Source organism: Sapajus apella, unplaced genomic scaffold (genome assembly GCF_009761245.1).
Source record: "Sapajus apella isolate SASKATOON/1434 unplaced genomic scaffold, GSC_monkey_1.0 scaffold42, whole genome shotgun sequence".
Lineage (NCBI taxonomy): Eukaryota > Metazoa > Chordata > Mammalia > Primates > Cebidae > Sapajus > Sapajus apella.
In genome coordinates this window covers 16,975,564-16,997,579 of record NW_022436982.1, presented here as the reverse complement: position 1 = coordinate 16,997,579, position 22,016 = coordinate 16,975,564, and the positions used below count along the sequence as shown (strand labels likewise).

The window sequence follows — 22,016 nt, the reverse complement described above, 5'->3', positions numbered from 1 at the left end:
TCATCTCAAACACTGAATTTGATAGGGAATGCCCCCTGTCACAGATTTCCTAAACATACTCCAGAGTCCCAAGGACTTTCCACGCCAGTCCTTCCCTGGCTGACATCTACCCATCTTGTTGCTCAGAAGTGTGTTAAACCTTCCCCAATGCTACACTTTGCCCAGAATGGCTGACTCTCACTAGCCCTCCCAACCACAAGTTCATGAGGCCAGAACTCTCCTATCCAGAGAAATTCCACTGCAATTGCATCCAACCATGGCATTGCCTCATAAGCCTATACCAAGTTCTTGCTCAAGGCCTCTTTCCTTTTAGCTGAGACTATCTGGGGACACTGAAGAGAATTTCTGGCCTTGTAGGAAGCAACTGCACCTTCAGGGTTTCTATGCGGTAAAAATTCCTGTAAACTGCCTGTATCCAAGTCTGGTCTAGTGTTGGGTAGGATGCTCATCAATGACAAATTCGTAAAAACAAAAGGAAAATAAAAGCAGGGGCAATAAGGGAATTCAGAAGAAAAAGGAGGGGGGGAACATCTACAAGAGACCGAGTAAGAAGAGGCTTTGTTGTCTTCAGCTGAAAACATTGTTCTGCTCTGGAATAAACTCTCAGAGTTCATGTCCACGTGAAATGTAAGCACCAGAATTCTTCACCTATACCATGAAGCACTGTGCTGATGCAGCCTATTCTTAGATTCAGAATACTGTGAATCTTAGATTCAGAATAGGCAGGGTACAGGCAGCATCAGCACAATGCTTCATGGTAGAAGCAGAGAAGTGCCTTAGAAATCACAGCAACTATCCTAAACTAAGCCTGTAACTTCTTTTTAAGTCAAGGAAGTGCCTTGGAAATCACAGCAACTTTCAACCAGGCATAGTGGCTCACACCTGTAATCTTATCACTTTGGGAGGCCAAGACAAGTAGATCACCTGAGGTCAGGAGTTCAAGGCTAGCCTGAAAAACATGGTGAAACACTGTCTCTACTAAAAATACAAAAAATTAGCCAGGCCTGGTGATGCATGCCTGTAATCTCAGCTATTCCGGAGGCTGAGGCAGGAGAAACTTGAACCTAGAAGGTGAAGGTTGCAGTGAGCTAAGATTGTGCCCTTGCACTCCAGCCTGGGCAGTAAGAGTGAACCTCTGTCTCAAAAAAAAGAAAAAAAGAAATCATAGCAACTTTCCTAAAACTAGACCTGTAAATTCTTTGAGGTTGAGCAGTTCTGACTATCTTATTTTACCATTTGACACTATTTTATGCTACTAAGCATAAAAATGTGTTTAACATTTGACTAACATCATGAATTTATAGGTAATGCTGATTTAGAGATATAAAAATGCATAATGCAAGTTAATTTTCTAATCGGAACAAAATTTATTCCCTCTAAAACCAAGCCATGGAATTGCACAGATCTAGGCACACTGGAGTTAGGATCATTTACAAACATGATCCTTAATAAGTAGGCATTTGATTTTTTTTTAATTACAGGCCTAAAAAAAATCTGTAAACATACACTTCCTACCTGTTGAACTTTTCCTAGTAAATCATTAGTAATAATTGAAAAAACACATATTGCCATGATTAGTTTTTTAGTCGTACTTACAATAAGAACTTCTAGGATTAAAAATATTAAAGAAACTATCTTTAAAATTTTATCTGGTAAATTATCAGTTTCTTTCCTTGTGCCATTTCAACACATATATTTATTTTTTAAAACACAGTAATTTTAATAAATACTTCATTGATAACTTCTTTCAATGAGTTATTTCTTATATAAAATTTGAATTCTTATTTCAGTAAATAGGGGGTCATGTGGGTTTTTTAGTATATTTTTCCTATGAAATACATTTTTTTCTATGAAGAACTACCTTCTAACATACTTTCCTCCAGAGCTCTAGTTTGCCAGAGGGCATCTCTATCTATCTGATTTTGGTCTCATCTTCAATTCTCTGTTTTCTTCACTCCAGTAATGTTGGCATTCCCTTGATCTCTGCCATGTTTGCTGCAAATGTTCTCTCCTATAACTCTATATAGGTTTTATTTGGTTTTTCTCAACATCATGAATCCTTCAATAAAGTAGGAAGGTGGCATTAAAGATATTTAACATGCTTCATTAAAAAAGAGAAACAACAGCTTAAAAACACATGCACAGAAAGGTTACTGGGCAATACTTTCAATTATCTAAATGCTACAATGCAACTGACAACACAGTAAACAACATCTAAGCTATCCTGGCAATTAAGTAAAAACATCTTTCAAGAAACCATAGGTCAGCTCTCATTACTGAGACTTGCTGGGTGATTCTGGAGCTAAACACTTCAAAACATCCAGCAGATCTTTTTTCCTGGTTCAAACAAGGTGTCTAAATAGCAAATATATCTGTTTTGCCGCCCACCTGAAATGTAATCTACACTGATCTATACAAAACCAGACGCACAAACATTTTGAAGCAATATATTCTTAATAAATTTTTCATGTTTTGAGGAAGTACTATCTAATTCACTTAAACGTTATTAGCATTATTCAACCTGAACATTTTACTTGCCTGATACATTTTGATTTTTTTTCTGCTCGAGTCTCCAGTTAAAAAATTCACATATAAATTCAAATATTTATGAACTAGTAGTAGAGTGATATTTCACTCTGAAAATATTTAAAGCCAATAAAGAACGCTGTAGGCTTCCTATTTCCACTAAAAAGCTAAATATTAATTTCAGAAAAGCACACGTTACACACACACACACACACGCACACCAACGTACACATTGATGTAATAAAAGTACTGTCACTAGAATACATGCTTTGGCTGTTTATCCAAATGGTAATGAGATGTGCTGATCTACCTTCTTTAGCCAAGTCCTCTTTTGTAATAATAGCATCCATTTATTTAACAGCTAACCAACATTTGGAGTGCTGTCTACGTTTATTGAAAGAGTTTTTCCCTTTGCGAATCTAACCGGCCTATACAAGAATAAAATCCACAATCAGGCTCTTGTTGGTTCCACACTCTCCTCAACTGAGATTGGGTAGTAAAAACAACGAAAGCATTGTTACTGACAAGATAATCAACAATGTAGTTAACTGAAAATTAACAGTGGGACTCTGCTTAGTGCCAAATGTAGTAATTTGAAGCAGTCATCCTCAACAGCCCAAGAAAGTTGATTTCCAAGTATCAGAAAGTCAGGATTATCTGAGCAATAATACTTTCAACTTCTTATTGACGTAATTAAATTAAATGAGATAGGCTTTGACAGCATTTTGTTTTCCCTCTAGCATAAATTATTTAGATATAAGAAATATTTTGAAACTAAAATATTTACTGCATTCATAACATGAAAGTTAAAAAAGGTACAGTTCAAGTTTATACAGAGAAAACAACATAGCGTATTTCTGAGGACCTACTATGTATGGAGTACTATGCTGGATACCAGGATACACAAAGATCAACACAACTTTCTTCTTGCCCTCAAGGAAAGCATCTTTTAGGTGGGCTTGCCTATTCTTCACTCTAGTTGCACCCCAAAACACTATTTGAGAATTCAGCTAAAACTTCGGCCCCCTTTTTAAATTCTTCCTTGGTTTTCCTGTCCTCTGTGATTCCATGGCACAAAGATCAGCATTTATCACATCAAGCAATTATTAGGTACATTCCTACTAAGTGCCAGGCACAAAAGTGCTGCGACCTGAAAGATGAACAGGACTAACCCTGTCCTTCAGGAAGATTACGGTTAGCAAAGCTCCCATGGAAACACCAGCTTATTTTTATGCACTTGTTTTTCTTCTAAAGAAAGGAGATCTCACTGTGTTGCCCAAGTAGGTCTGGAAGTGATCCTCCTGCCTCAGCCTCCTAAGTAACTGACACTATAGGCACAAGCCACTGTACCTGGCTTATTCTTATTCATCTTTACACTGCCAGCCCCTGGCATACCAAGACAGCATGACATGTTAATTAAGCATTCTATGACCTTTAGATGAGAAATCAGACCAGGTGTGACCACAGTGTGTCATTGTGACACTCTGGGCCTCATTTTTCCATCAAACAATGAGATCATTGTCATTCTCTCATGTGATCTCAGGGTATACCATACATGAGTGAATATTCTGATTTCATGTAAGAGTGGTAAACATACTTAAGCAATGTCAAGATGTGCTTTAAACAATTTTAAATCCCTCTAAGCTATGATTAGTTGAATGACTACGCCTATGCTGAAATCCCATCTTGAAACCTTATTGTAGCCATTATTGTGGAATTTACCTTCTGATTTTGACATATTGAGTTCTTTTCTTGTCTCCCCTTAGCCATAGATGTATAATTTGGGTCTTCTGTATTCTTTCAAAGGAGGAATTGGCAGGGTGGTTGCTGTTACTTAGGGTAAGTGTATAATCCCTTTGACTTTCTCTTGTTGGGCAAACTGCCCAGCAAATATCAATTTTTTAGAGCTACAAATATGGTTTTAATAGATTCACAGATTTTAAATTATTATAATTCAGAGCACGTCTCTCCCAGGGTGAGCAAATAATTCACAACAATCCATGTAGATGCAAAGGAGATGACAATAGATCAATCTCTATGTGAGTAAGTTGATGCAGTGGTTTACTGTTCCTTCTGTCTTTACAGACCCCACCCCCAATAGACACACGATTTTCATATGAAAAAAAAAATTGCTTCAATGTAGGAGAGTTTAAATTAGTCATAAAACCCACTTTGGGGACTGAGGAAGACTTACTGTAAATCAGCCACTCAGAAACCACATTTGACATATTTTGGTTATAATGTAACTATAAGTTGCATAATATTGTACATATTGATTGGAGCCTGAGAATATAATGGAAAGCAATTGCTATATATTGAAAGTGACCAACCACAAAATAGAAAATTGTTCCTGAAGAGCCCACTAAGGGAGTAATTTTCCTTATAATCTAAAACTCCTTATCCTCTAGATGGTATATTCTATCACACCCCTAGGTTACATTTTGCCCTTAAGGTGCTAAGGTATGTTAACCTCCAATAGTCCAACTATTCAACTCCCTCAGATCAAGAGAAAGTTCTAGCAGTGTAATCTGAATTTTTCCTTTATTGAAACAGTATTGGCTATTCTGAATTGGAGCAAAAGAGCAAATCAGATGCACATCTCACTAGACAGCAGCTCCCAAGTGATTGAGGATGTTGTAACAGCTATAAATTCTTAGTAGAATCTGACCCTCTGTTATTTCTCTGTCCTGGACTTTTACCTTTAAAAATAAAAGAATTTATTGAGAGAATTATAGTATGAGAGGTATTATATTATGCATTTGCATGATCTTCCTTACATCTACCTGCACAAATAGAGAACTTCTTCTCTACTTGCTTAAATTATCGTTCCTATAAGCAGTACATATTTCTTTAAACAGCAACAACCAGAAAGAAAAGAAATCAGATACCACAGAGAAAGAAATTAGTATCAGTTCATCCACCTATAAGAAGCAAAAGGTGTTAGAAACTTTAACTGCAGCTTGGAGCGGATGTAGGAAACTTTGATGTTGTTTCATCTCCTCTGCAGATCCATGACATTAGTTAACCTTACGATTTGTGGACTATAACTCCAATAAGAATAGGTAACTATAATTTTTAAATATATAATTGTGTCATTCAACTGCTTTTGTTAGAAGTTGGTTTCTGAAACAGATTCTTCTATAAAATAAGAACTGAAAGCATGCGTAATGTTTCGATCCCACTGGGTACTATTTTTAGTTTTCCTTGTACCCTTCTCTAAATCTTCACTAATGTATCATATGTCATGGTTTAATAGAAGCATTAACTATACCTATTGGTGTTCCTAGAACCATTGGAAAAGTGCAGTGAAGATTTGGGTCTGCTTTTGAACATCTGAAAGAGCCAAACTACCCTTTGACAGAATTCTGCTAAATAATTCCATTTAGAATATATATATTATATTTTATATAGCTTTAAATAAAATATATTAGAAACAAGGTCTTGCTCTGTAGCCCAGGCTGGATGGAATGCAAGGCACAATCATAGTTCACTGTGACCTTGAACTTCTGGGCTCAAGTGATCTTCCCACCTCCACCTCCTAAAGTGCTGAGATTGTAAGCATGAGCCACTGTATCCAGCCAATTTAAGAAGAATATTAAGAGTGGCTGAATTGCTGACAATTTTCTCCCACTCCAAAATCAAAGACACAGAATATAAATGTTTTATGCTTTAGTGTGGATAAAGCAATAGACTTGTGTCAATGAAAGGGAAATGCATTACCTATTCTAGATTATTCTGGACCAGTGCTCAAAGAGGTAAGATAAAATTATTGAAGGAAATGCAAACAATCCCTTCAAATAACAAAGGAATAGTAAAGGTGTACCTGAATTCACCTGAGAAGTATCCTACAACAAATGCAACAAAAGAGACATTCAAACAGCAAATACTCCAGAGCTCTCTATGCTTTTAGACCAAAACCAAAAACAATTAATGGGTTCCCTGGATTACTTAAAAATCTCCTCTGTCGCATCTCTTGTTCTAGCTCATGAACCAACTTCCCCCATTGATCACTAATTGGTACCTTACCCTGAGCTTGCCCCACCTGAGTCTTGCTTCCTGACAACCTGTAGAAGACACACATGCACAAGCCAGCAGCGTGGGCAGTCCATGCTTGGACGGCCAAACGGATCAATGGAAATGAGACCCAATGGGTAAATATTTCCTCAGAAGGCCTCAGTGAGAATCAGAACCCATCACTTGCAGTACTGATCATCTCAGTAATTCATCTTTGTGTTGGTTTCTCCTGGTCCTTCATTTCTACTCTAGGATCCTCCTTAAAAAAAGTACCGCCATGCAAGTCAATGTCTCAATAGTTTATAGAAGAATCCATATTAGATCAGCTCTTAAAAGACATACTAAAATGTCTGGATATAGAATAGTATCTGATTGTATCAAAATGAAGGAAAATGTGAGGCAATGAAATAACTCACAGCAAAATGGAAAGGATACGTGATAAAAAGAGAAGAACTAGAGAAGTGCAGAAAGGCTAGAGAACACATCTAGCTTTTTACACCCAGAAGAACAGGTAGCCCATGGAAAAGCCACACTCAGGAGGAAATCTCTGCATAGTGCCTTTACCCCAAATCAGCCTTTACCTTTACCACCAGGGATTCTGTTTGACAGAAAATTAGACTAGGTCCCAGAGTTTCTCATCAGATCTGGTCATATGCATCACTTCCAAAATATAAACCGGACATGGAGCTGACACTGTTTATTCAGCTCATTGCGCCCTGCCTCCCATTAGATTTGAGAAGGAGGCTCTGTTCAGCAAGTAAAAGAGAGCAGCTTGCCCAATGTGAGTCACATCTTCAACCCAGAAGACACCTTGTTCACCATATGCCTGAGCTTCAGTCAGCAGATCCCCTGATTTTAATACTGGTTTGACAAGCACTGTTCTGAAAGGCTTTCAGAAAACAGACCCAAACTCCATCAAATTTATCTACATAGCTCAGCAATGACTGAAAACCCAAGTTGCATAACCTAGAGCAGAGCCAAGTCTAACAGTGAAAATATATCTGTACATACACTGTGAGGTTGTCTTACGCCAGAGTTTCTCTCATTAAGCAAACTCTGAACAAATCATTCATGGGTGATTGGTCACAAATCTTTTAGTGGTTACTGATTCACAAAACCACAGAAATAATACATACTCTGCTAATAGCCAGGGATGTTGCTATGGCATCATAGATAATCAGTGTTGAAACAGGGAGAACTGGGGCACTCCTATGAAGATGAGACAAAATATCTTTAAAATAATACATCCAAATATCTGACATGTCAAATTGAAAATGTTTAGCATCAACTGTAGACCAATCCAGAGCAAAAAAAAATCCTAGCTGTTCAGAAAATAAAATCACAATTATGATTTTATCATATGATACTCACAATTACCCTATGCATAATCCTAAAAGAACATTGTTCTAAATCCATTCTCTTTATGAGATTAAGTAGCAACAACAAATTCCAGCCATCAGGTTCTATTCACAAAAGGTTTTACAAGAGAGATTATCCGTGACATTTTTTTCTACAATTTGTTAGTTACGTTATTGGACGCTATTGCCAAACTCTGTTAAAGAATAAGAGAACATCATGGAGTAGTGAAGCAACTTAAGAGCAAGGTGAATAAAATCTACATCTTTAATTTTCCAAAAGCAAAGTTTTCATTTGGGGACACACAGAAACCAACTTCACAGAGTGAAAAGAATAGACAGAGAAAAAGGGCAGGGTAAAAAACACTAAGCAAAAATTCTGAATCAAAAACTAAATAATGACACTTGACAATTTTCCTCCAAGCTAGAATCCCTGTTTAGTTTTTGGGGTTTTTGTGTTTTGTTTTGTTTTGTTTTGTTTTGTTTTGTTTTGTTTTGTTTTGTTTTAGTATATCTGTTTTCTGTTCTCTAGCTGCCAGGAGTGCATTTTCATATAAAAGATAATGAATGATGCTTTCTTGTATTAGACATGGACTTATATGACTAATAATTATAAACAAAATTACTTTGCATATCAAAAGGGAAAAAAACCCTTTGTTTATTCAAGAAATTCCTAATGGCTTCATTTATAAGTAAAACTTCCTCTTTATTTGAGACCTAGTAGCACAGTACAGTATAGCTGGAAGACAGCAGGTAGCTCTTATAATGAACTTTGTACAGTTTTGAAGAAATAACATCTAAAAGCAGTTTATTCTTCCAAGGTCAGGAGACGAATGGTTCAAAAAGAACAAAAATCCCAGGGAACATTCTAAGATTTAAAAAAAAAAAAAACCCACAACTGAGAGGTGGAGGCATTCTTGCTAATTAAAATTTCCAGTTCTTATGGTCCTCTATATACACAAGTCTCAGTCAAGAAAGACCTGCAGGATCAGGCCTGTACCAAGAAGAACTATACCATCATCACATAACATTAACTGTATCATTACTTCATAGGGCTAACCAGCCAGGTTTATACAGAAGAGATTAAATAACAAGATAATCTTATAAACAATGCTCATTTCTTCAGTGTACCAAATACGTTTGATTTATATCTTTGACTGTTCTAATTAATTTCTGCATCCACATGTTTTAATTTACACAGCCAGACACCTACACTGCAGTAGGGACAGCCATTTTTTTATGTCTTGAACTTTGAGATGGGTTCATGTTTAGTCTTCGCAATGTTGCTGTTTTAGTTCCCCTACACTTAAAAAATGAAGTGACTGTTCTAATACCTTGCACTAAAATTGAAGCATGCAGAAAGAAAATATTTTATAAAACTCAATACCCATCTCTCTTGCCAACATTTTACATTTAATTTTAGTTGGTATAGCTTTACTCAAACGTACAACTAGAACTGTTCATTCCCAAGTTCTGAACCTGTCTTTTCATACTAATATTCCACTCAAAGCCTTTTAGACACATAAGTTCATTTCATTACAGCATCAATTTTATATCCTCATCCTTGTTTTAATGCATTTCCTAGAGGCTCAGGGGACAGCTAATTTTAAAAATATATTATTTCTCCTCATAGTGAGAGTTTGGATAAGATTTTTAAACTGCCCCCTAGAATGCTTGTTTATAACAGCAAGTACTTCCAATGAACAGTTAGAAATACGGAAATTCCAGAGATGGAGGAAATTTCATCTCATCCCAATTTCCTAGCCAAAAAGATAAAAACATCTCTGAATTCAGACCTACTTATAATGCATCATCAGTGATATCACAGTAATGCCCAGCACTCTTTTAAAACCCCTAAAAAATAACAATCTAAAGGAGTATCCTGGTGCCAGGATTATTTTAATTTAGTCATTTTACAACTTGTATGGATAGTCTCAGTGTAAGGATGACGATGTGTGTTTACTTATTTAATCAGGCAAGTAAAACGGTTTTTACTTGTCTTTGATATCAAACTTTTATTTATGGATCTGATCGATGTTGATTTGTAGAACCTTAATACAATAACAGGTGTCAGCTATATTATCTGTTTTTTATCATAAATTCCTAGAGGGCAAAGACTCTACCTATTTAGCTCACTTTTTGGAAGATGCAAACATAGTACCATACTCAAAAAGGCACTTAAAGACGGTTTTTATAACGATTTCAAGGGGACTTGGTCTGTGTCTATGCTCCTTGAAATTCCACTGGCACTCACTGAACATTAAAGATTTACACTTTTATGTTCTTGGGCAATTCCATTATTCAGCTGTCTATAATGGCAGTTTTGAAACAGATTATTGGATGGGAATATTTCTGATAAAATTTAAAAATCTGCATTTGAACAACATCTAAATTCTATACAAGCTGACACTAGAAAAGGAAAACCGAAAAAATAAAAGCAAGACCCAAATATTGCATTTCTTAACCTCAAGTTAGCATGTTTCACACATGGTGCAGAAAGATCTGCTATTTTCACAGGGAAACCTGCTAAGACAACTTAGTGCCTAAAAATGTAGCCTCCTTGCATTCTTCTTCACCTTTACCCCAGCTTTACTGAGGTCCGACTGATACTTACATCCTTTATTTATGTCCACTTGAATTATACAAAACAAAAGACAAATTGAGTTAATTTTTTTTTTTTTTCTTTTTTGAGACAGAATCTCACTGTGTCACCCAGGCTTGGAGTTCAGTGGTGTGGTGATGTGATCTTGACTCACCACAACCTCTGCCTCTGGGCTCTAGCGATTCTCTCACCTCAGCCTCCAGAATAGCTGGGACTACAAGCACATCTCACCACACCGAGCTAATTTTTGTATTTTTATTTTTAGTAGAAACAGCATTTTATCATGTTTCCCAGGCTGGTCTTGAACTCCTGGGCTCAAGTGATCTGCCCACCTTGCTCACTTTCCAAAATGCTGGAATTACAGACATAAGCCACTATGCCTGGCCTAATTTTCAATGAAAAGAAAAAATTTAAAATACTGCTATATAACACTTGTTACTCTAAAGGAATAAAACCCAGTAAATAGTATCTTAAAGATTCTACCACATTAGCAGTGAAGAGTGTGTTACTAACTACGTGATTTTGGTTAAGTAAGTCTTAAAAGTTCTCTGCCTTAGTTTACAAATCAGTAAAGATGTTGGGTTACATAACTTAAGATAATTTCCAGCTTGGCCAGGCTCAGTGGCACATGCCTGTAATCCCAGCACTTTGGAAGGCCAAGGCAGGTAGATCACTTGAGGTCAGCAGTTTGATACCAGCCTAACCAACATGGTGAAACCCATCTCTACTAAAATTACAAAAATTAGCCGGGCATAGTGGCAGATGCCTGATATCTCAGCTACTCAGGAGGCTGAGGCAAGAGAATTGCTTGAGCCTGGGAGGCGGAGGTTGCAGTGAGCCAAGATCATGCCATTATACTCCAGCCTGGGCAACAAAGCAAGACTCTATCTCAAAAAAAAAAAAAAAAAAGGAAGTAATTTCCAGTTTTCAATCTTGAAAACATATGAAAAGAAAAAATACTGATACTGAAGAATCAAAAACACAAATTGAGATTCTATTATCTACTCAAACAAAAAGATTTTTCTTTCTCTTTGTGTACATGTAGGGGAGAATATGTGCTCTTAATATACATTACTAATTATGACTAACTCCAACAAAATACTCAAATATAGTATCACTAGCTATTCTTATAAACATATAAAAATATGGAGATATATATATATATGACATGTGTGTATGTACACACAAAATACATGCATAGGCACACACCCAAATACAAACACATAATTCTATTTAAGCCAATAATTAAAATATTTTGGTTTTCTCTATTTTTTTCCTGCTTCAATGAAGCTGCTATGGCTTAGGAATGTACATAAGTAAATATAAGCATCTATTTAGTACTTCTTATATTAATACTGACAGTTGCCAACATGAACAGCTCATGTTGTTTGTCCAAAATCTAGGTAACATTCTCTCACAGAAATATTGGTATTGAGAGAGAATGCAGAAATGTACTTAGGTTCTCAGGCCATTCAATCAAAGTTTACTTAATTGACAATGTGTCTGAACTATAGAAAATGAGACAGGAATTCACAAATTTAATGCTACCTAAGGAGATGCTAAGTTAACAGCAACAGCAGAATAAAGAAGATCTCGAAAATATGTAGGGGCATCCAGTTCACACCACACTAAAGTAAGAACAAGGGAGAGGGAAGAAAGCAAGTTCATGAAACTGTTTTTTCCCTGTAAATATTTACTAACACACTTCTGAAAGAAAGCGCAAGTCACTGTTGAATATATTATCATTTTCTTATTTGTTTTGAGACACAAATGTACCACAGAATGTGGAGGGAGGGAGGGAGGGAGGGAGGGAGGGAGGGAGGGAAATGGTTATCTTGTTCCAAAATTTTCTATGTTCACCTTAGATTCCTTATTTTAGGGAAAAATTATAAAACTATTCTTAGATGAATAATATTTAATTTTTCAAGATATGTGAAAATTTCAGAAAAAATATTCTGTCTAATTTTTATCTGCTTGGCCACCAAAAGCTAGTAAAAATAATTTACACAGTAACAACAATGCATTCACTATTAGTTTTGTGCTAGGCAGAGTGCCTTATACACAAGCACAATCTCCTTCAATCTGTCCAACAGAGCCAAGAGATAGGCTGAAGAATTCATCTTTCTATACTCTCCATCAATTAAAATAAAACTGAAAGATAAAAACACACATGACCAGGTGCGGGGGCTCACACCTATAATCCTAGCACTTTGGGTGGCTGCGGCTGATGGATTACTTGAGGTTGGGAGTTCGAGACCAGCCCAGCCAACATAGTGAAACCCCATCTCTACTAAAAATACAAAAATTAACTGGGCATGGTGGTGCATGTCTGTAGTCTCAGCTACTCAGGAGGCTAAGGCAAGAGAATCGCTTGAACTTGGGAGGTGAAGGTTGCAGTGAGCCAAGATCTCGCCACTGCACTCCAGCCTGGGCAACAGGGAGACTCCAAAAAAAAAAAGGACACACACACACGCGGAGTAGCAATATCCTGACTACTGGTCATTCTATTCAACTTCAAACACATCTAAAGTTAGGAAACACAAGTGATTCAACCTAAATGTCTTCCTCCAATGTCCGGAGTAAGAAGGGAGAGGGTAACTCAAGCCACAAACTTCTGGCTAACTTTTACCAATGCCAACTGCATTCAGGTTCAGGGAAGAGGATAACTCAGTGAGTACAGTATTCTGCACTCCTTTTAAAAAGCTCAAGCAAGGTTTAATTGCATTCTTTTAAAGAATTCACCAATGGTCACACAACTTTATGTAAAAATGAAACCTACATTTTATAATTTTACAAACTAAGTAATTGTAGATATGAATCTTTTAACTAGTAGCAGAAAAACCAATACTATAAATGAAAATGGAATTGAAGTTCACTTTCTATGAGGGTAGAGGATGAGAATCAATTGTAAAGGGAACAAAATTAAGAGGATGCACAATAAAAGTGAGAATGAAGGCAAGAAAAAGAGAAAATGGAAAAAAAGAGGAAGGAAAAAAGCAGCACACGACAGTGAAAGAGAAAGGCAACGAGGTAAAGAAAGGATGAAGGGACAAAGGGAGATAAAATATTTGTAGCAAAACAACTCTTGTCCAGCTCTGGCAATCTCTCTCTCTCTCTCTCTCTCTCTCTCTCTCTATTTCCTTCCATACAAGGTCTCATTATATGGCCCAGGCTGGTCTCAAACTCCTGGACTCAAACAATCCTTCCACCTCAGCCTCCCAAAGGGCTGGGATTATAGCCTACCAGCCTATATTTGTATTTCTTTCTTTTCTTTTCTTTTCTTTTTTTTTGAGATGGAGTCTCACTCTGTCACCCAGGCTGGAGTGCAGTGGTACGATCTCAGCCCACTGCAGCCTTCTCCGCCTCCCGGGTTCAAGCAATTCTCGTGCTTCAGCCTCTCAAGTAGCTGGAATTAAAGGCACCCATCACCATGCCTGGCTAATTTTTTGTATTTCTTTAGTAAAGACAAGGTTTCAACATGATACCCAGGCTGGTCTCGAACTCCTGAACTCAGGCAATCTGCCCGCCTCAGCCTCTCAAAGTGCTAGGATTACAGGCGTGAGCCACCGCACCGGGCCATGTATCTGTTTTCTGACAGAGAGATTACCTCTCCAGTAATTTTCTGGCAGAGATTACCTCTCCGGTAATTTCTTAAAAATGCTTTCTGTACCTAAACAGTAATAGTCTCTCTCTCTCTCTCTCTCTTTTTTTTTTTTTTTTTTTTCAAATTTCCATGATTATTTTTAAATAAAGGTTCAAGTTTGAAAGTTTCATTTACAAGTAAAGTAATGGCTTTTATTTTACAAATATACTTTGGAACCTACACACCATTGCTCAGTTTAGTGCACAAAACCTCAGAGTTATCCTGACATTCCAAACCTGACAGTTACTCCTTTGTAAAGAAATTGGGGATGTCTCCTTCCATAGTTCCTGAAAATTACAATCGAAATCAGTGTTCACTGATAGTTCAAAACCTTAAAAATATGTTCATTTGCTTGAGGAGTAATCTTCTATCACCCAAGACAGTTGTTTTTAATAGCAAGAAAACAACGTGGATGTGCCCAAAGTATCAGAAGCTCTCAAAGGAACATTCGTAGTTGGTCATCAGAGAGAAATTGTCCTCCAAGCTGCACTATGTACGCAGAGCAAGAGCACCTAATATTGCAATCACAGTCAGACTCTATAGAAAGGTACACCGTGCCTCAATTCAGGGAGAGCACCTCCCGCCCTTCTCACCGCACCTTTACCTGGTAGCTTGTTTCTTTCCACCCATCCACCTACCCATCCTCTCTATACACCCATAAACCATTGGTCCTTACTATATTCAATACCATAGAAATTCATTAAATAACATACCACTTTCGATACATTGATCCTACAAACTGTAATTCTGTGAAGTGGTTCAACACGATGTCATCACTATACAGCAACTTGTTTCATTTACAGTATCTGTTTCACTTCTACTCATGAGCTAATATAATTCAATTTTTTTTTAACTGCACACAGGCTGCTAGACACATGTGCATGGCAAATGGAATCTGAACTTAGCTTAACAGCCTCATTTATTCCTGATGGTTTAAATTATTTCATCACAATTAATGACACCCCCTCAGCTTCCTGTGCAGCGCTGCCAGATGTTCAGAGACCACAAAGCCACTCTCTTCTTTGACGGCTGGTGACAAGTCGTCCTCTGAAGGACGTTCCCTAGGTACGCGGGCCGGATGACACCTCCATTGCTTAGCACCTCTCTGCCTCCCAGAGTAACCATGAAGAGGAAAAGGCAGGAAGGCATGAGAAACCAGCAAATGCATTAGCGAGGGCAAATTATGTGAAGTGATCCAAACTCAGAGGAACTTGGCTCCTGCCAGAGGAGTTCCTAACCTTGTTGTTTTATGAAAGAGCTCTTTGCCTCCACCTTCCACCACTGGCATCCACTGAGTGCCTACCATGGCGTCAGTCCTCGGGGAAAGTCAGAACAATAATCATATAAACTTTTCCAAAGGGATCTGTTTGGTTTTTAGCAATTTTGTTTTGCATAGGGGGGTGTTATTTAAACTTAACCCTCTGTCACGATCTTCATCATGTTTTTAAGAGTAAACAGTTAGAAATCATTGTCCTCATGTTCAACGGTGATTATCTTCTATCCTATTCAGTAAAAACTTCCAATAGAAACATATAACATTTTGGCAACCCGTAGTAAATGATTTTGCACCATTTACCTAGGTTTGGGAGGATTTAATCTTTTCAGGGACTTTGGTTTGTTGTTCTTGCTTGGTTTGTTTGCCACTGTTGTTCTGTTAATCTTTTTGAGAAAATATTAAAAACAGACTTCACACTTTTTCTATGTGAAGGTATAATCATTTACCTCCTTTAATAACACAAAATTTTTTTCAGTGCAGGAATTCAGAAATAATAATTATATTCCTCATTTTAATTTCATATAAAATATAAACTCACATAACCACAGGAAGCTAAGAAGGCAGCAGAAATAGTAAACACACTAACACTTTTACAATAAGAACCCAATTCCACAACTCTAATTTGGAAAACATTTCCATAAACTAGAGAACATGTGGCAGACATTTTATAGATTATTTTTTAAATGTTTAAAAAAAAAAGTTGCTCTTATTCAGGGAATAAGGGGCCTTTCCATTTGCCAAAAAGTGTAATAGGAAAACAGACAGGCCACCTGTGTCAGCCCACCCTATAGTATGAACATGAGCTATAAGGGCATTTTGGAAAATATTTTCCAACTGAGATGAGAAAAAAAATCAGTATCAATACAGATTCCAAGCAGATGCAAAAGGCTTCTGTGCATGTTAGTGATTATGTGTGTGGCCTACACAGGCTAACTTCAGATTCCTCCAAAACTCACTGTACTTTCTCTTTTCTAAGCTACTTGTAGTTAAAACTACAGCCTCATCCATATCAATTTTGACAATGGACACAAACACAGAGTATATAAATCAAACCAAACAACGTGAATTTTCTCCCTCGTAGGTGGCTTTTTAAGTTCTAAATGACTACTGAATTTTACCAGACACTCCACACTTAATATTTTGACAGTTGTTTATTGAAATTACCTTACTGGGAAGTCCTATGAAACCAACAGTCTAGTTTTTAGCAGAATTGAGGCAGTCAAAGGGAAGCTATAATGGTGGCATACTTGCAGCAAGCAAACAATAGGAAACTCTTAGCACTCCCAGAGTTACGTCAAATTTTCCATGGAGCGAAACTAAAATGAAATCGTTCAATTACTGAGAGGTAGATAAGTAAAATAAACAATTAATTTCATACAGTGAAGTCAGGAGAGAGTCATATGGACCTCATTCTGTTGTCTCCAAACATTTTATCAGAGGGGAAAAAGGAGCTGAATAAACTTTAAACTCTCATGTAGGGATGTATTGCTTGTGTGTCCCTGGCAGATGTGGAAAGGAGATGAAATGGGCAAGGGAGAATCAAATATCCCATCGCTGCAGGTTTGCCGAGGGAAAGAGCACTGCAAAGATCTCACATCTGGCAATCATTTGTCAATAGCTGGAAAGAGAACTGCAGGAAACTTTCTGGCTCTTGGAGAAGATGAAAAGACAAAAACCATGTGTCACACACACACACACACACACACACACTCTCTCTCTCTCTCTCTCTCTCTCTCTCTCTCACTCAATCTGCAATGGTACAATGACTACTACACTTATGCTGTACCCCTCCATTCCCCCCACTAAATGTAATGATCTTCAGATATACTCTACTCCATGGTCAAAAACATGCAGTCACTTGACTTGTTAAAGCTGCAGTGTATGTACATTTTTCAAATAAACCCCAGGGCTGATGTTAGAAAATCAAAATCAGTCAAGCATAGACCGCCTGGTACTTTGGGCAGGAATCCTTGTGGTTTAGTCAATAAACAGAATCTGAATGAAAGACACCACAGTAACTAGACAGTAACGTTTTGAACAGTTCTTAACCTGAAGGAGGGGGTTGGGGGGCTGGTGCACTGGTGACCAAGGATATAAGGCTACTGGTCCACTTAGATTGCTCTACCTGCAACACGACTTTGTTTGGCACAAGGTCATCTGTTTGGAACAGGAGAAAAAGAGAGAGTGTACTTAAATTTGAGGAGACATTGTGGATGAATCTGTGAAGGAAATAACCTGTTTTATATTAAAAAAAAATTATACCTACTTAAAAAGGCAGTAAGGGCAACCTCAGATTTTGTTTGGTTCATATTGGTGTTAAAAATATAGAGAATTTGCTGGCTTCATTCTGAGTTCATAAACATGACCAGCTTTGCCCCAGTAGGTTTATCATGTAATAAAAAGTTTTCAAGATACCCTATACAAAATTAATTAACTTCTCCAATATCATAGGAATTTAAATCTGTTCATGGTGATCGACAAACTTCGATGAGCAGCTTTTGGGTTCACCCTGATGCTGCATTTAACTAGCAGCAGCAGCCAAGCTCATCCCTGTGATTCCAGAAGTGAATGCTGCATGTTGTTTAATAACCTGGCAAATTCACAGTAGCTTGTCAAATTATTACAGGAACAGTGTCATCACTAAACAAGCCTGATCACGGTTAATTACAATGCAGACCAGAGAGCAGCCACAATTGTTCATTAATTACAGGAAGCACCTCATTTAAATTTTATGGAAATTTACACTTGCACCCCAGTATGTCTGGAAAAAAAGTGATCCTTCACACATTCACAGAAGAAAGGAGTCTGTGGTTTATAAAACATCACAGTAATTGTGTCTAATCTAGTATTGAAATATCGGTTCATTATTTACTCTAATTTTCTAAGCACTTCAGTGGTGAAAAATACCCAGTCAAACCCCACATCTTGAATTCCCAACCAAGAAAAGAATTGTGCTGAGCTAAATGTAACAACTTAATACAGGATGAGGTATAACTGAACTAACAGAGTAACTTTTCTCTGATAAACGTCAGTAATTAAGGAGAGTCTAAATTAGAACAGCCATTTCTTAGAAGATGATTGTATAAGCGTTTAATTCTTTGCTACTATTCATCAGTTAACCTCCCAAACTGGAGTACCCACTTCAAAAGCCACTGAAGAAAGTAAAGGAAGTTAGAGTATCAAAATATTGACTTCCAGTTATTTTTCTGAATCAAGCAGTATTAACACAAAACACAGCAGAGGGCCTTGCAAAAGTCAAGTCAGGCACAGACTTGAAGGATGATAGTCACTTCAAAACCTAAGATACATTCATAGGACAGAGTAGGGGATCTCGGGATTATTCAGAAAGAAAGCTGCTAAGAAATCTGAAATTTTAGGAAAAAAGACAAAGGTTGAAAAGGAAGAAGGGAAAGAGCAGGAAGGGGCTTCACCAGTCATGAGTATTTATGTCAGCAAAAATATAAAAGTAAACCAGATTTGAGGGCTGTATGTCTAAACAAAAATCCTTTCTAAGAAAGAATATAAACAAACTGTTGCTCCTAAATTGAGGTGTATGGGAGGTTATGCTCAGGATCAAGAGGCCAAACAGCAAATTCTCTAGTGATGATAATGCCTTGCCCTTGGGGAAAGCCTGTGATACAAGCAGGAAAAGGAGAAGACGACGGGCAAGTCATACAGTGAGTTCCCTAGAGTATAAAGCTGTGCTGAAAAATAAGAAGTGGCTCATTCTCTCGGGAAAACTTCAGAAAGGACTAGGACACCTGCCATGCAAGAATGAAAGCAATCTAAGCTAAAAAACATACTCCTGAAATAGTTAGCTGGTAAAAAGTACATTAAGCATCAAGTTTACTATGACTGACATAATATGGATATGTACTAGGTATTTCTAAAATGTACAGAAACCATAGTTAAGAGAGGAAGAAATGGTTCAAGTGGGTCCGAGCTACTTCACCAACTCTCCATAGTTAAGCATCTTTCCACACAGTCCACCAAAATGGTGTTGCACAACGAGAAATCCAATAACATGATCATCTTCTTTGCAAGGTCCTTGCTGAACTGGCAACCCCACAATCTGGTTTATCTACAACCAGAATGTTACTTTAACTTGTAAATATAACATTTGCTACATTTTCTACCGTAGTATGTCAAAATAATGTGTTTGATAGGTTTTTTTTCCCGGTTTTATTTCACACATCTGCAAAACCCGTTTTTCTTTTCACCATAACTCAAGGTTCAAAAACAGATTTTCAACAATCACCCATGACAGACCATTCCAGGTGATGTGTTTGAAGAACATCACTCGTTCTACTCAAAAAGGTCAAGGATCAGACTACTCTCCAAAAAACGTCTTCCATCACTCTGCATTTGCGCGTCACACACAAGCTGTTAGCTTTCCAGAACTAGGAAATACATGATCACATCTCATATGTGTCCCACCTGCTTTTCTGTTGTATCACAGCCATACACCACCCAGACAGTACCAGTTTGGGGAACAGCAGAGCTCAGGTGGTCTTCCCCAGGCCAAGAACAGGTGTGCTAGAGATGGCATACCCTTCAGTGCCATAAAAACTGAAACCTCCTCCCACCACCACTTCCACCCTCATTCTCACTGTGTAGAAAGTCCATTTTTTTTTAATGGTTCTCTTTTCTCATTTGTGGTTCTAAATCAGTAAAAATGTTTTAAAACTGAGCTACTATGCTCATCTTATAAGCCTGAAAATTTAGAAAATGATGCCAAATAGAGGTCCTAAAAAAACAGTATGAGTTTCCTCATGCTAGGGAATGCTATCCATGTTGAAACTTCAGCATCTTTGCATTGGCACATACATTCCTTAAATATTATAAGGTACATGAAGTGGAGACATGCCTTTAGCCAAAATGTCATATTTACATTTTTAATTTGCAATAAACCAAACCACTTCTAATGCCTCAAGACCATACAAAATGAACTGAATTTCAAGCCAACAGTCTCACCCCAAAAAATGTACTTTGCTAATATCTATTCATTACACCACAAGACATATCTTCCAACCCATGAAGAAAGAAGATATTTATCATTAAGTACTACTTTTCTTATAAAGCACCCCACTGAATGGCTGCTGTTCTCCTGAGCTGGGAGACCATAATGTAGGGAGCACAACTTACTCACATCTATCACCACGTACCTATCAGAGTGTTTAGCACGTGATCGTGAAAGTGTAAGAAGATGAGAGCTAATATTTACCGTGTCCTGTTATGTCACAGGCCCTGTACTAACTGCTGAATATGTGTTAGGTTCCTTAAATTCTCATCATCGCATTGTGTGGTAAATCTCCATCTTATAGAAGAGAAAACTAAGACTCACTTAAATTAAGTGACTTGCCAAAGGTCTCACAGCAACTTTTGTCAACTCTAGGCAGTCAACCTTCAGAGACCACGTTCTTAACTCACTAAAATATGTATACATGTCTTAACTGAACAAATGAATGATCTGCAGTTACAGACAACTCATCGTGAAAAGGACCTTTGGCTGCACATATGCTACACTGGTCCCTCTTTACACCTGTCTCAGTGGTTGTCATTTCCTGATGACATTGGTATACCCAAATGGCTTTCCAGGACCACTGTTTCTGTGACACCACCCCCAGCTGAGAAAACAGTTAAGACTCCAACCTGGACTTCCAGCCTGTGGTCTGGCTCCTCCAGGTTTGGGCAGAAGTCTGCCCTCAGCACTCTGCCAGTACATGCCAACGGAACCTGAGGGAATACAGCCACGTTAGATGCTGTATATGGAGGCGGCTGAGAACTGCACGCAGTCACACTTGACCCAGGGAAAGAGGGGAAATCCAAACTGCGGGTCTACAACAGGTCATCATGGCTTGACATGTATGTGACACTTAGTATGCCAAAAAAATAGTGAATACCATATAACAAAGTTTGTTAACTACCAGAAGGTAAATTCCAAGAAGAAAAGAGTGACATAAATTTTGTTCCCCCTTGTATTCACAGCATGTGGCACACAGTAAGCATCTAATAAATATCCATGGGCAGGAGGAGGGGGACAGAAGGAAGAAAATGCAGGAAGGGGAAAAGACTAAAACAGACATTATTTCTGTTTCACATTGGTAATATAAATTTCTTCTTTTCCTGTTTCTTTTAATTTTCTTACACAGGAATTAAGAAATACACATTCTACAATGCTTAAGTTCCTTTCTACTCTTAAAATATTTGTTCAAATTTATTTTTCCTGTTTCTGGTGTAGGCCAGTAGAGGCAGACTTTTATTTATCAGTATTTGTTAATAATAGTTACTCATTTAAACATGTTACCTTTAAGCTTAAAACCTTGCTTTATATGTCTGTTCTAACATGGTCATAATTTAATAAATATTTATCTATATCTAAAATTATATACTGAAAGCCACTAAGATTCCTTTTCAAAATTAAGCTATTATAATTAGTCAATATCATCCCTAAATACTGCCTAATATTCCTTGCTTATTTGATTTCAAATTTTTAAAGAATAAACAAGGTTTCAGATTCTACCTAAACATGTTTTCTGCTTTTTAAAAGTTTCTAATTGTTCCTCATTATTTCCATACTTACACTACCCTCACTAATCA

At 37.4% G+C, this 22,016-nt stretch overlaps 1 protein-coding gene across 7 annotated transcripts in view; it reads right to left on the bottom strand.

The window, feature by feature from the left end:
- BNC2 (basonuclin 2) overlaps positions 1 to 22,016 on the bottom strand; it is a 452,901-nt gene that overhangs the window by 246,272 nt on the left and 184,613 nt on the right. For 4 of the 7 annotated variants that reach the window (XM_032300132.1, XM_032300125.1, XM_032300126.1 and 1 more), the window contains exon 4: positions 21,069 to 21,152. The exons of the other annotated variants lie outside the window; for them this stretch is intronic. In XM_032300132.1, the coding sequence (XP_032156023.1) occupies positions 21,069 to 21,152 (84 nt within the window). The remainder of the gene's footprint in view (positions 1 to 21,068; positions 21,153 to 22,016) is intronic. 7 annotated transcript variants of the gene reach the window in all.